At 44.3% G+C, this 15985-nt stretch overlaps 1 protein-coding gene across 1 annotated transcript in view; it reads right to left on the minus strand.

The window, feature by feature from the left end:
* SLC8A1 (solute carrier family 8 member A1) overlaps positions 1 to 15985 on the minus strand; it is a 328009-nt gene that overhangs the window by 39032 nt on the left and 272992 nt on the right. The window contains 2 exon segments of the mRNA XM_047745926.1: positions 11357 to 11456; positions 15350 to 15480. Of these exon segments, the coding sequence (XP_047601882.1) occupies positions 11357 to 11456; positions 15350 to 15480 (231 nt within the window).

The following is a 15985-nucleotide window of genomic DNA, read 5'->3' on the forward strand; positions in this document are numbered from 1 at the left end:
TACAGTCTGTTTTGGACAGAGGATTAGCTCGTTCAGACAGAGCATCTCCATTCCCTCATGGCTCATGTACGCTTTTCTTAGGGGGCAGGCTGGCTACTGCAGACGGTTGACCATCAAGTCCGTCTGCCAGTAGCTTTTGAATCTCTCATAAACAATAACTTCAAATGGAGCTGTTGGGATGGTTTTCTTCCATACAAATCGTCATAAAACTCTCTCTTTCACTCTCATCATATGTACATTTACGGCCTGTTTTTCTTAGCTGGTTAAAGCATGCAACAATGTTATTAAGTTTATAGGTCGGAAGTCTAACAATATTTGAAGCCACTGTTTTGTACCGCAAGCCTAGGCTGAACCCCTCACCTGGACCAGTATCTGCCATAAATCTTTAAAGGGAGTGGAGTGGTTGGAAGAATGGCTTTATTTGTACCGTTTATTTTTTTCAGTGAATATTTAGTAATAATTTATGTGTCGGGCACAGTTCTAGGTATTGGAATTGCAGACAGATAACACTCCATAGGACTTCCATTCTGTTCAGGAGAGAGAGACAGCAATCCAGTAAAACAAATGAACAAATGAACAAGCACGATGATTTCAGATGCTGCTATGGGCTATGAAGACAGTGAAGTTAAGTAGCGTGCTCGTGCATGGGAGGTTGAAAAACTCTTCTGAAGAGGTGACTTGTGAGCTGAGACCTTAATGGTGAGAACATCCACACAGAGGGAAAGCCTGCCTTGGGTTGGGGCTGGGTAGGGATGGGCAGCTTGTGCAAAGGCCCTGAGGCAAGAGCATAATGTGAAGAATAAGAATAAGCCTATGGTTTACAGGCATTAAACTCCGGGAGGCACACCTGTGACAAGATGGACAAGGAGGATTGAGCTTGGAACCAGAACATGTAGGTTGGGGTCTGAATCCCAGTTTCTGTTTCCCTATGTTGTAAATGGGTTCATGAATGCCTACTGCACAGGGTGGCCGTGAGGCTTGTGTGATCAGGAACCTGTCCACCAAGGGTGAGACCATTCACTCATCAGTGCTGCTAAGTCATTGGCTCAGGAAAGTTTTGGTCTTTGCTCAGAGGTCCTTAGGTGAGATCAGGGGACAGGCATGGATGGAATACGTGCTAAGGTGCTGGTTCTACAAATGCTAACTGGAAAAGAAAAATGAGAGCGATGCCTTAAAGTCTGGCAAGAACCCAGGATTCTAAAACAGGTCCTGTGTGGCCTTGGAACAGACACTTTCCCTCTCTGGTTCTCAGTTTCTTTATCAAAATAAGGGGAAGCTGGAATAGCTGATCACTGAACTCTTGCTTTGCTCCGTGCTGGATTCTGGTCTAAGATGCTCTAACAGGACATAAGACACAACCCCCAGTCAGACGTGTTTAGGCAACCGCAAGGCAGGGGAGACGAATGGGATCGGGGGTCAGGAGGGTTGCGTCCAAGCCTGTTGGTTCAGATAAGTGCCTCTTGGTTGCAGGAATCAGAATGACAACATCTTTATCAAGAGAGCAGACTGTGAACAGCAAGAATTAATGCTGCAAATCACTCTGAAGGAGGCTCCCCTCTGCCTTCGGGGTGTGTGTGTGCAGTGGGGGGTGGCTGTGTTTTCTCCTCCTTCCACCTCTTTGGTTTAGGCTAAAATGTTTCTGCCACTGAAAACAGCATACAAAGGGATCCCCTGGGGACAGAAATCACCCCCCTCCCCATGCCTCCAGCACTGATTTGTAAGCAGCCACTGACACTGTGTTCAGGGAGCAGCAGCAATGCCAGCAGAAGGGCTACTGCATCCGGTGGGGCTCATTGTTTGCAGAGCTGAGCAGCTGCCTCTCCCCACAAAAGCCGCATCCCAGACGTGACTCCAGGCTTACAAAGAAGAGCGGCTGAGTCATCCTGGAGCCCTTCGGCGCTGTGTTTTCCTCAAGATTTTATAATAAGCAATTTAAGAGGAAAATAGCTAAACAAGCCAATAATCTTTTCAGAAATATCAGCTAAAGCCTATCCAAGGGCCAGAAGAGGATTGTTGGGTTCTCCCGGCCTCTCGTACTCCCACCTCCCCGTGTCGCGGGCTGCCTCCTTTGGAAACAGAGCTGAAGCTCCCTGATCAATATGGTATCCTGCTACAATTGACGTTTTCACACTGATAGTTTATACTCTGGTGTTGCCTTGCCTCCCTACCAACACAGCCCCCAGGGGTGTTCTCTCTGTCACTTACTCTAATCCTTTCCTCCTCATGCCTTCTGCTTCTCCTCCTTCTCCGTTAGCAACATGATTATCAGCTAAATACCAGGAAGATTTCACTAAGAAAACAGATAGGCAAGGCCACTGTTCAGTAGATATTAGCAGTTCCAGTTTTCACATACAAAAATAATATTTTAGGGGCGCCTGGGTGGCTCAGTGGGTTAAGCCGCTGCCTTCGGCTCAGGTCATGATCTCAGGGTCCTGGGATCGAGTCCCACATCGGGCTCTCTGCTCAGCAGGGAGCCTGCTTCCCTCTCTCTCTCTCTCTGCCTGCCTCTCTGTCTACTTGTGATCTCTCTCTGTCAAATAAACAAATAAAATCTTTAAAAAAAAATAATATTTTATGGGTAAGAATACATGAATCTGAGTATCTATATGTCTAGTGTATATGTATGTATTATATATGAATTTGTCATACACATGAATTACACATGTCTGGAACTTTTTGGAAACATGGAATATGTCTGTGTGAGAGTATGCATTTATACAGATTTTCTTCTAGATCAGACATAGCTGCATGATGTAGTGAAAACAGGCTTTTAATCCAGTTACGTGTGGATTGAAAAACATTGACTGACACATAAATTCATTCATTCTTTTCCCACAAATACTTGTCATTGCTAACACTGCCCTAAGTGCTGGGGAATCACGGTTAACAGCACAGATTTGCTGTTATTTAAAACAAAAAAGGATTTTAATTTAGATTCTTATACTTCTTAGAGGGCTTGAACAGATAGGTACCTACTACTAGAGCATAATGTACTTTAAGATACAGCAGGACACAATGTCTGAAGAAAGCAGAAATAAAGGACACTTTCAGGCATCTGAATTGAGTGAATTCTGACCACTTGAGGAAAAAGAATCAAGTAAACTTTCTGATGGCCAAAGCCATCATATATACTTATGATTTTCTAACTACAGAATTGATAAAAATAATTTGCTGGAAAAACTTTTAACTACAGTAGGAATTTATCATGTCTTCTTTATAGATAGTGACATCATGAATAATTACTCTAGCTCTAAGGAAAGATAAAATGATACTTTTCAAATATTATATTTTAGGGGCACTTGGGTGGCTCAATGGGTTAAGCCTCTGCCTTTGGCTCAGGTCATGATCTCAGGGTTCTGGGATCAAGCCCAGAATCAGGCTCTCTGCCTAGCAGGGATCCTGCTTCCCCCCTTCTCTCTGCCTGCTGCTCTGCCTACTTGAGATCTCTGTCTGTCAAATAAATAAAATATTTTAAAAAATATTATATTTTAAAGTTACAAATTAAAACTGTAACTAAATTATCATCCAGTGAAGGCAGTTTTGAAAAGGGCTCTGATAAAAAGTTAAAGCAGCTTTACTTTCTTAATAACTACTTCAAAGCAAGGAAGAACAGCTACTGAATTTAGTTAATGTGACCATCAGACGGTGTGTCTTAAGCATTAGATGTCTTAAATGAGCTTTAGCTGAGTTGGCGTAATTACCCAATTTATCTAACAGGTACTGTAGGGCAGAAATTCCACTTGATTAAAGTCAGAGCCCTAAATTTCAAGGAGCAGGACTAGGGAAAGCAAGTTGACATTTATTGCTGAAAATGAAGGGTTCTTCAGAGGACTCTTTAGTATTTCTATGTTCCAGAGATAAAGGTCACCTGTTCCAATCCCCCAATTTCACACGGGAAGCGAGCGGACTTATCTAGAGCTAACCAACTAGTTGGTAGGTCTTCAACCCCTTGAACTCAAGTCTTCAAAGAAGCCGAAGATTCCAGCATATAATTTTTACATGAAATGCTTTGTCACCCATGTTACGTGTGCTCTGGAGCACAATGAATGTGAATATTTTAGCTGTATACTAGCAAAAGGAACAAAAACCAAGTTGGATGACAGCAGTGTGGTTCACATCTCCTGTTAGGGTTTAAAATACTTGCTATTCCTATTAGTTCAAACATGTTAGTGATCCAGACCATGAAAGACCTACTCAAATAACTAATCATACCACCAGGAAACAGCAGGAGCTCAACAACAACAAAAAAGGATGGGCATGGATTCTTTTTGTTTCTGAAGACCTGACATGACTTCTAGCAGTAGATACAAATACAGTTCCAAGATCACGAAAAGAATCTGGAAGCACTTCTGGGTTCCTCATGATAGGATTAACCTTGCAGTTGACTGATCCTGTCCACTTTGCACAATTTGCATTCCTTCTGGTCCTTCTGCACCTCTGTCCAGTGCTTTCACACTCAGTTCTAAACCCTTAACTTCACCATGTGTAGCTGAGAGTGAAGGACTCATCAACGTTGTCCCTTTCTCCTGAATTAACTTTGAATGGCCTTTGAAATCTGGCCACTTAGGACCTGAATTATGATCATAGGAGGTACAGCCAGGGTTTTGCTAAAAGCTTACCAGCTGTGGACCCACAATGATGGAGCTTCCCATTCTAGCTGGTCACTTGCTATTTGTGTGACTCTAATAAACATGTACTTGTAAGCACCCTGGGCCTCAGAGTTATCAAGTCAGAAAACAAAACCAAACAAAACCAAACCAAAAAAACAAAAACAAAAACAAACTTACCTCAGGGCATAGCTGTGAGGGATAAAAAATAATATAAATAGAATACTAGCCATGTAGAAGACAGTCAATAAATGAGAACATTATTGGAGAAGAACGTGAGCCATAATTTCATACACAGGTCTTCGACAGACTTTCTTTAAGGCTGTTGTACTTACTGAACCAGCATGAAAATAGCACCCTTGTTCATGAAATGGAAAAGTCAGCTTATGATTTTTAGATAAAGGATAGTTAGAAATCTGTACAGTCACACAAAAAACGGCAAAATGAAAACTCCTACTAACTTCTAGCACCTTCTCCTTCCACTTCGCTTGCCCACCCTTCCTTCCTTTCTTCCTTCCTCCCTTCCTTCCCTGTCTTCTAGTTATGCTGAGGCTGTGCCAAACCTGACCCAGCAGCACTTTTTCTCACTGCTTAAATGGGATTTTCAAATGACCCAGGGTTACCACATTAAGTGACAAGAGTGTCTCTTCCATAATGATGTTCAGTAATAGAGAAGATGCCGGAAAGATGCCTGCTAAGACCCGGTTGCATGGCAATCCCATGAACCTCATTAGAGTCACCATTTTTATTACTTATTATTTTGGCTCCTGGAGCAGGTCAGTCTTCAGGATGACAGTATTTTCTAGTGAATTATTGTTTGGGGCACCATCGAGTTGACAGTTTTTGCTATTAAATAATTCAATTTAATTGATAGCACTTATTTCTCTACATAGCATGCGTGGATGATGAGATGACAAGAAGCATCCATCCCCCAGACCGAACTAGCCTCCACACGGGTTTTCTAGACTCAGGAGAGCACACCCTCAACATGCGTGGGGTCGGTCTCTGGCTGTGATCTCCCGTGAAGGAGGGTGAGTGTGGATAGGCCAGCCGCCTGTGCCAGTCTGGCCTAGTGTTGAACGTCTGGCCTTCGACTGTGAAGGATTTCGCAGGCATTCCTGATTTCCCATTAAGGAGAAGAAAATTAGGCACTTTTGAAGCATCATCTCACTTAGTTTTTTTTTTTTTTTTTTTGAGGCTACACTTTGAAAACTATCCTCCCATCTCTTTCCTTTTAGGCAAATAGATGTGGAGCGTAGGCTCCTATGGTGCTCAGTAGGTAAGGGAAGCAAGCTGGGTGGGTGGGAAGAGTAGGCGTGTCCATGCCCAAATCAGGCTGTCATCAGGGATCCTGCAGAACGATACTGGCCACTGAGAACTCTCAAATTTCAATCCTAGGTGGGGTCTTAGAACCCGCCTTGTCCAACCCTGTCATTCTGCTGTTGCTAAAATGAAAATTCAGGAAGGTGAAATACTTGGTCAAGGTTTTACAGTTGGTCAGAGACAGAACCAAAACGACAAAAAGGCTTTTATTTTTATTTTTTTATTTTTTTTGCCACTTTGAAGTGTTCAGTATGAGAATGCCAACAGATACTCTGTCAGATAGGCAAACTCTATGTCAGAAGTAGTAAAAGAATTTCAGAAAAACCTTTAATGCTGGGTCCCTAAAATTATGAGGGAAAAGAGAGGGCTGTGTGTTGACTTTTGTTAAAGAATAACACAAATTACTCAGCAGGAGAAGCCTATGGATGCAGGAGGCAAACAAAGGCTTCCTTTGTTCTTTAGGGAACTGGCTGGTATTCTCCGTGGGGACCTGTGAAGGAGGCTTACGGAGACTGAATGAATATTCAAGGAAAAAAGCCCTCATATTTTAAGCTGTGGCTCAATGGTCCAAATGACTAAAGATAACGTGCTATATAAGATGACGTGTGGGTCTCTGTACGTGTGCTGTGTGGGTCCGTGTGTGCACACACATGTCTGGGTATGTGTGTTCCTGTGTTCATGTGTGTTTGCATGCACACATGCATGACTGTGTATCAGACTACATGTGCATGTGTGTGTCCTACGTGTGTCCGTGTGTGTATGCAGCCCCCAGCTACGGCAGGTGAGTGCGCTTCACACTGGAGAGAATCCTGGGCTGACCTGTGCTGCCCTTGACCAGCTTTGCCTTTTGAGCAAGTTATGTTGTTTTTCTGAATCTCTGTTTTTTACCTATAAAATGTGTGTGTGACTCTCACTATAAAAAAAGGGAAAAGCAGTGTGTTTAGTCACTTAGTCATTTTAGTAATTAAGCTGAATTGACTCTATTCGCACAAAATTTGGTTATCTTTTATTGTAGATTCTTCAACAAGATTGGCCTCCCAAAGAGCCATTTGTGGTATCTAAATGTCCAGACAGCCCTCATGAAAATAGGAATTGCCTTGATTGATCCTTACAGCAACTCCACAGGTGAGGGGAAGCTATCTCTGCTTTGCATTTGAGGGAACAGAGATTGAGAGGGGAGGTAATCCGTCCTGAGTCACCCAGAGAGTTTCTGGAGGTCTGGGACACAAGCACACAACTGACTCCAGAGCCAGGCTTGCGACCATTCTCCCTCACCTCGCCACAGCCCAAGACTGTTGTGAGGAACAATACTATGGTGGTTATGGTACTGGCAACATTGGCATCTGGTTCTCTTTACTCAGCTAATGTTTGCCCTGTTCCTTGACATATCCGTTTCTCGTCTACATCCTAACTGGTAAACAATTTCTTAAGGTCATCCCTCCATTCTGCCTGGGTGGAGACACTAGGAAGAAGGAGAACTTGTGGGGTGGTTGGGGAGGCGGTGCCTGGGTGGCTCAGTTGGGGAGGGGGTACCCGGGTTGGGGAGGGGGTGCCTGGGTGGCTCAGATCATCTGACTCTTGGTTTTGGCTCAGGTCATGATCTCAGGGTCATGAGATGGAGCCCTGTATCCAGCTCTGTGCTCAGGGCGGAGTCTGCTTGAGAGTCTCTCTCTCCCTCTGCCCCTACCCTGCTCCTGCATGTGCACCTGCGTGCTCTCTCTCCCTTCTAAAATAAATAATTTTTTTTTTTTTAGAGGACTTGGGGACAATTCAAACTGGACATGCAGTGAATGCTAGCCTCACTTCTCACAGAATCTGCTGACATATCTGAGAAGCCCCTGATGGTACTGGACTGGCCTTAAAAGCATCTGACAGCTGCCTAACCAGCTGTTGGCCCCCGCTCCTGGCACTCCATCCTGGAGGCCACAGAAGGAGAACCTCCAGGAAAGGACCGTTGAATCCCCACCTAATCTCTCGAGTCTCATGAATCCTTGAACTCTTCAAATGTTAGATTCTACAAACTTGGTTCTCAGAAACAGACCGGTCATCAGAGGCCCAGATACTGAGCTATGAAGTTCAGGAAAAGCAGGGGAACAAAAAGGCTTCCAGGGGGTGGTTAACTTGAAACTCATTTAAATATAATCAGTGAGACACAGGAGCAAAATCCTATTTCCAAAATTATTATTTTTGTTTAGCAAGATATATAGACTCAATTTTGCACAGAAAATTGCCTAGGAAAAAACCTCTCAGTAGGGCTGTTTAAAAGCAATTTAATATTTTTAATAAGGCAAACGGCTTTGATTCTCAACTCTTTAACCATGAATTCTTAAAATCCAATGAAACTCTGTTTTCAATAAATGCTGCTTTACACATTTTATTGTCCCTTTAACAACGAAAGAATATTAACATTCTTTAGACACTTAAATTTAATCATAATGACAAATATTGAGCTCTCTAACTGCCCTTCACGTAATTTAGTGCCCATAAAATATGGGTTTGCTTTTCTGATATTTTGGCTCAAAATTGTAAATAAGGTCAATTTACCCAGCAGCTTGCCAATTTTTGAGCAATTTTGTGTCATTCCCAAGCAGTCATTTAGAAACATAAAACACAACATACCGTATGACAAATAAGAACACTTGAGAGATTTTACATTTCCTTCCTTAAAACATTACTTCAAAGGATTTGGGCAGGAACTTATCCCATCCGGAGAGGTCTGAAACAGGGGTACCAGAGAGGTGGACAAGACCGGCGTCCCTCAAGGAGACAGAGGTGGGGAGCAATTTCCCTCAGTTTGAATCCTCTCTCTCTAGTAAGGGAAGAGACAGCCCATTGGACTGGTCTTGGTAGACCGGGGCTGTGAGCATTGTTCCAAAGCCAATACTGCCTCACAGATGCTCAGATTCTAGAAAGTAAGGATAATCATAACACCTCTCACTCACGATTTGGAGAGGATTTAATTCAACATTATATATGAAAGTATCATCAAACCCGAATCTGCCCCTTTCAAGTAAGGGGGTATTAGCATCTTTTTCATTGTTTCACTCAACACCTATTCTGACCAAGATCACAAGTTTGGTCTTGTGTCTGGCAGAATCTCTCTCCCTGTTGCTGCTGCCAAAGAGCGGCCATAAAATGTTTGCTCCGGTCCCTGGGAGTTACAAGAATGTGTGAGTAAAGCCACACAAACCCACTCCACTGCTAGAAAACAAACTGCATTGTGAATGTGTCTGTTGATGGTGTCTTCTCGGCCACAGCCCAGTGCAGCTGCTGCACACCCTCCTTGTCTCCTGCTGTTCTCCACGACAAGCTCCCCATCATACATCCACTTTTTTCCCTTATCTGACTTATTTGCTATCTCCTTCAGCAGAACGTACGCTCCACTTGGGAAGGGTGGCCTGTCGTATCTCTTCCGCCAAGAACAACGATTGACATATAGAAACGTGAATTGATGATCTCCGGTTCGTGACCATTATGTAAGCGCTCACACATCTGCAGCCCAAGGAGACCTGGGAACCACTGGGAATGGTTCATTAAAGTTTATGTTGCTTTTAATGTTTTTAATGTTCTGATTCTGGTATATCAAAGCTCATAAACCAATTTTATTATTATTATTTTTTTAAAGTTTTATTTATTTATTTGATAGACAGAGATCACAAGTAGGCAGAGAGGCAGGCAGAGAAAGAGGGGAAAGCAGGTTCCCTGCTGAGCAGAGAGCCCGATATGGGGCTCAATCCTAGGACCCTGGGATCATGACCCGAGCAGAAGGCAGAGGTTTTAACCCACTGAGCCACCCAGGCGCCCCAATTTTATTATTTTTAATGTTTTCAGCTGGCCTCCTCAGCAGTTTCTTATTCCAGCCAGTTTTGTCCTTTTAGTTTCTGTCTCTGTGAAGATGGAGTGTAGCTCCCATCTCAGATACTAATGTTAGATTTCTAGAAAAACATAAGCCATAATGAGGGAGTGCTACAGACCGTTTGTGCCCCCCACCCCCCGGCCCCCAAATTCATATGTTGAAACCTAGTCTCCAATATGATGGTATTAGGAGGTAGGGCCCTTGGGAGGTGATTAAGCCATGAAGACAAAGCCCTGTGGATGAGATTGGTATCCTTATAAAAAAGACCTCAGAGAGCTCTCTTGCTCACTTCTCCATGTGAGGATGCAGTAAGAAGACAGCTGTCTATGAACCAGGAAGTGGGCTCCTGCCAGACCCCAAATCCGTCAGTGTCTTGACCTTGGATTTTCCCAGCCTCTCGAGTTGTGATCACCGCCCACTCACTGGTATTTGGCAATGGCAGCTCAGAGGGATGGAGGCAGGGGGTTTCCCCCTCCCCTAAGTAGAATTTGCGTGTAAATTCCAAATCTGTTCTCCAAGCAGTTTCCCACCATTTAATGTTCATAAATTTCCCTTGTACACTCAATCTCAAGAAACTAAAGTGTGATTATAAACAACATTAATAGCAAAGAGGCACAAAAATCTCACCACCCTCTGCTCCCACAGCACTTCAGAGATCCGTCCCATTGTGGGTCGTCCTGTGGCAGACTGGAAAGAGGGGGTTGTGTTCGGAGTCATGGACCATCCACCAGGGATGCTGCCTCCACACTTTACAGTGGAAATCCCTATTTAAAAAATTCTAGTTCGTTCATTAGCTGCAACAGTAGAAGATGAACCTGTGAGGAATGTTAAAAAGAACCAGGAGAGATGGAGCAGAAGAACTAGGGGGCAGGGGGAGCCCATAACCGAGTTGCTTCCATGTATCTTGGAGAGGGACTTTCCTCTGTCTTTAAAAAATCACCCAGACAGGGGACAAGGCTTGACAATCCAGGAAAAAGATGCTTCTTACTATATTAATTCCCTTGGGTCTCTGACTCCTTGAGTTGGAAAACAACTTCATTTTTGTAGGATTTTTCCTAAATAAGACTCTGCACTTTGCTTGTAGAGGAAGAAACAGAAGGTGATTCTACCGTGCAAATGCTTATTTGTCAGATGTTGTTGAAGAGAGTATAAAATGGATGGGAGTGGTGAAGGATCTTCACGTCCCCTTATCCCACCTGGGAGTTTCTTGCCTCCTTTGTGACCTTCACTTGGCCACTTCTCCTGCCCTCAGGGAATTTTCCAGACAAAGCCCCGTGATTGGCTATCTGTGAAGTGGAGGCACAAAAGCCTTTAAATTTATCTCATCTATTTCCAGAAAGAAAGACACAATGCTGATGGAGAAGAATGCCACGTTTGAAGACGTTTGCTTCATCTAGAAAGTCTAAATCAGTCTCTGAAACGTGCAGGTGTGCTACAAATACATTTATTTCTCTTTTCATTTTACCCTGGAAGTTCTCCGGTGCTTTGACACAGACCAAGTGGTCACAGTAGGAAAAGCAAGCACAGGCTTGGCCCTCGTAATTTATAGCATGCAGGAAAAGGCACTCACCAGCACTGACAGTGATGGCTTCAATAAACTGCTCTCTCCAGCTGTTTGTCCCAACCACAAGGGCTAAGTTTGTCTTCTTAATAAGTTTGTCCACGGTACTCTAGAAAGGTTGGAAAGAATAAGATAATATCTTCTGAGTTGGTTAAGGCCGCGGGAAATCTAAGGCCTTGTTGATTTTGAAACCCCAGAGCTACCCATAGGATGGTGGATGTTAGGCTCGGGACGACAGTATTGACATCAAACACTGTCGTGATTGTGCAAACAAGCAGAGTCCTTGCTTGGAGCCCTTCTGAAATAGAAATCTCTCCATAGCAGATATGAGCCTCCTTCACTGCCTAATGGCCAGGGAAGAATGGCTTCAGTGTTTAGAACAGCAGATGTTGCAAAACCCCATGCCCTTCCCCTTGAATGCTTCCTGGACTTGCTTTTCTGCTGGCTTCATCGATAGGATGCTGCCTGCAAAGGAATTACTATATGACCCACCCAGCCTTGCATATCTCTGAATAACCGCAACTGGTGGAGAGATTATGGAACTAAAGACTGTTATTATTGTACTTTTGTTTGTCAATGAACCGCAGCCAGACAGCAGAGCCCCAAGACTGCTGCTGCATGATCATCAATAACGAGATTTTTCTTTGGTTACTGATTGTTGTCAGCCTGGCACCTGTTAGAGAATTCACTCTAATTCTGCTTCTGTTGCAGGTGAGAAAAGACGAGACAGGAACAGGTGAATTCATAGGGTTTTGGGCCCATGGCCGCTGGCGTTGCACTGAATTTCCCCATGCTTTACTTTTCTCTTTAGACTTTTTTTTTAGCACTTGGTTTTATACAATGAGCCCTCTCTAGCTTTCTAAACGTCAGTTAAGGTAACAACAGGAACAGCCAAACGTTCACAGTAAAACTAAGCAAGCAGGTGCACCCAAAGCGCTACCACAAACCATAGCAACTAGAGGGAGAAGGGTCACTTCCGGGGCACGAGGCCGCTCTTCCCAGAGAAACTACCACACGGACTAGTCTACCGCACATCCACACTTACTGTCAGAGCATCCTCGATTTCCCTCTAATTGCAAAGAGGCAGAAAACAAATATTATTTGTCTGAGGTCAAACTCTGTACGTGCCTAAATGCAATGGACCCGAACGGACTATGGTTTGGGAAGAGAACAAGTTCTCATCTCACTGGAAGTAAGGAAAACGGGACCCAAGCAGCCTCTGTGGGAGGCCAAAGCTCAATCAGAATGTCACGTGGGTTCGTTCAATAAGGGTCGTCTGAACGCGGAGATGATAATAAGCACTGAAGAGCCCATCTCCAACTGGCCCATTCTGTATTTTCAACATCGTTCTTTGCTCTGCTGTTTCCTCAGGACGGCGACCTTCCGCCCCGAGCCTGTGTCTCAAACTGCTAGTGTTCCTGATAACAGCTTTAGTGTCACTGCTCTTGGCCACGGTAACTTGATCTCTGGACTCAGGCCCATTTCATCAAGCACTCTGAGCATCCTGACTGATGTCAGTTCAAAGTTCTGTATAGAATGTTACAAGAAATGACCTTGATCTTTCCTAAAGGTCATGGAAACGTGGACCAGGTCTCCCCAAAGGAGCCCTCTCCGTTTTGATGCCAAGGCAGAGAATCCCATCACCTGGCAGATAAACAATGAAAGAGATAAGCTGTTCTAATAGTTCAACACACAGGCTTGCCTCAAGAAATCTCTCTAAAGAATGAAGTTTTAAAATAAATGAAAGTTAAAATTTATGTGGATGAAAAATCCAGGGGAGATTATAAACTTTAGTTCATGTTGACCCTGGAGGACTATGGGATAGCCTGGGTTCTTCCTAGGACTTAATTTGATAATTATGTGACCTCCCTTGACCCATGGGAGGAGGGGGGCTGAAGAAGATGAATTTGAAGTTCAGATCCCTGTACTTGGACATGTCCATCTATATTCACCTGGAAGTTTCCCATATGCCAATGATCAACTCTCACTTCCCTAGAACTGGAAATGATCGGTGTAACCTCACCCTCAGCAGTGGGTATTAGGAAAGTCAAGCCTTTAGTCACAACCTAGTAAAGGACATAACCTAGTAAAGTGGGCAAAGTCAAAGTGGGATATTGTGAGGTATCACCCAGGTTGGGTCTTCAAGCAGTTCTGAGAGTCTTGAAAAAGGTCTTTAAAACAATTTTGGTCTAGAAAAAAAAATGTCTTAAAAGAATGACATAATATCAAAATTGATATTTGAGGACAACTCAGGGACATGCTCCCAATTTCCCTTTTGTGTTAACAGTAACTACTGATGAACTTCCAGGAGGAAACAGTCTATGGAAGCTATTCTGGGATGACAAAAACCCTGAACAAGTGAACTTATATGAAGAGATGGGGGGAATTTCAAATGTTCGGGTCACTGGAGTTGTTACTACAGAGAACTTTGGACCCAAGAAAGCTTCGCTGCCTGGGAGACTGTGCCCTGCCATGCCCAACTCAATGCTTCCTCCAGAAAGTTTCTGTGATGGCTCCTCTTAGTCATGGGTGCAAGGAAGGAGAAGGTTGAGGGTTGTCCCATAAGGGAGAGAACACACAATTATTCCCCATGAGAGCCCTGGGAGGTGGAGTGGGGGTGGGGACAAGCTTGCACCAGGTGCTCTGGTTCCAGGTGAAGAAGGTTCATGAGGAAGAGTGAGGTTGGATATGTCTGGACAGGCTGGTCCACAGAAACAGACAGTCTGCGTCACCTGTACCCTGGGATCACAGGGAACCTGTGTGTGTCTGTATGTGTGCCAGTCTTAGGTGTGCAGTAAGGCAGGTTCTAGATCGAACAACAAACTGAGCTCTGATAGTTGGAGTCTGCCTAGAAAACACTGGTCCCAGTCTTTACCTCTGCTCCTTCTTTCCATGGGAATGAGTGAAAGAAACAATGATTTTTCAGCAGCCCGAAGGGCGAAGTTTCATTGAATTTTTATCTTTTAAAAATTCCACTGTAATGGCAAAAGATGTTTTTCTTTCTACCTATCTCCAATCAGGCACCTCACTTTGTGGACGAGTTTTAAAAAACAATTAATGGGTCCAGCTAAAGGAAGAGGCCACTGTTCTGAAACATCTCAGATAAAATACCGAGGCTTCCAAGTCCCTGGCCCGCTTCTCTCTTCTGGGATCCTCATTCTGGTTTTGCAAAGAGAAGCAGAGTCTGTTTTTGAAAAATAAGTGGGGAAAATACATCTGCCATCTGGGTTTGTGGTTCTTAAAAACCAGAGAATGATGTTCCTTTTCATGTCCCACTACAAAGTCAAGTGTGGCTCTCTTGGGGTCAGATGTCAGGGCTGCGTGGGTGAGGTGGGATGAAGGTGGGATAGGGAGCACAGGGAGCAGCTAAGATGGGTGGGAAGTTAACTTCAAAATGCTAAGCTCATCACCCTAAGGCCCAACTGCTTGATGTCCAAAAAACGACTTTCATCATCGAGAGAACCAGGAATCCAATTTTATCAGCTCAACTGTAAACGCTCTGTTTATAGGCACTGTATACCTTTGGTAGGTTGATTGTGCTTATCGATCCTAGGATCTGAAGAGGAGGACTAACTATAAATGAGAATTTGTCCCAGTGGGCTGGGTGTGTTATAGGGAGAGCTTACCATCCCCTCTCCAGAACAAAATCCTCCTAATTGTCAGCAGTGTGAATGCTCTGCTTCTGATGAATTTATTTGCTTCTTTAAGTAGAGCCCGGTTCCTTCCACACAGAACAATCTCTTGCAATTCCTGTTTGCTTCCTCCTTGCTATCCCCGCAGACAACATCCTCCTTTTGGGGAACCCCTGTGCAGGGACAGATGCCACCCCCTGATACAGTTTGGTTCGCAGGACCTCTTGGTTCCCTACCAACTTTCCAATTCCAGCTCTTCTCTGAAAAGCTTCTTAGTTAATAAGCCGATTCTGGAACTTGCTAACATTATGCATACTCTTGGTTCCAAGATGGGCCTGGCCTCCCCCGTGGGCAGTGTTGGCAAGCATACCTTGAATTCATAGGATTCTTCAATGATCACTTCCAGCTTGGTGTGTTCCCCCAGAATGGGACGCCCCATTTCTGCAATGCGCCTCTCCTCTTCCTCTTTGCTGGTCAGCGGTTGCTTGTCATCACATTCCTCTGTGAAAGGGAAGGGTATGAAAGTCAGCAGTGTGCTCAATCCTCTTTGGATATCCCTGGGTTCTGCTACAAGAAAACCAAGAAGGAAGGAAGCCCTGATGGCCCACTTAAAGTCCCTTGGCAAGATCATCAGTCGAGGGGAGAATTGGATTGAGGGTCGGGGCAGGCCACGCAGCACGTCACTGTCGTGCTTGTTGACAGCAAGTGGAGAGGGTGATCCACAACCCGAGCAAAAGCCAAAGTGCTGATCAGGAAAATCACGCATAGACGTGTGTCACTGAGAAAGTCTCTGCCTGCACATTGTCTATGTTGAGGACGTCATCTAGCCGTCCCCTGTGATGCTGGTTCATCTGGCTGTTTGGACACATTCCTTTAGCAGGTCACTCAAGGAGCCACTATGAAAAGTGACACAAGGAATGGAGGACTCTGGCCTCCTCCTCTCCACTTTCTAGAGGCAACAGAAAATCCCCCAGGGCCAACGAGTTGAGTTGGTGGAAGGGAAATT

The sequence above is a fragment of the Lutra lutra genome, chromosome 9 (genome assembly GCF_902655055.1).
Source record: "Lutra lutra chromosome 9, mLutLut1.2, whole genome shotgun sequence".
NCBI lineage: Eukaryota > Metazoa > Chordata > Mammalia > Carnivora > Mustelidae > Lutra > Lutra lutra.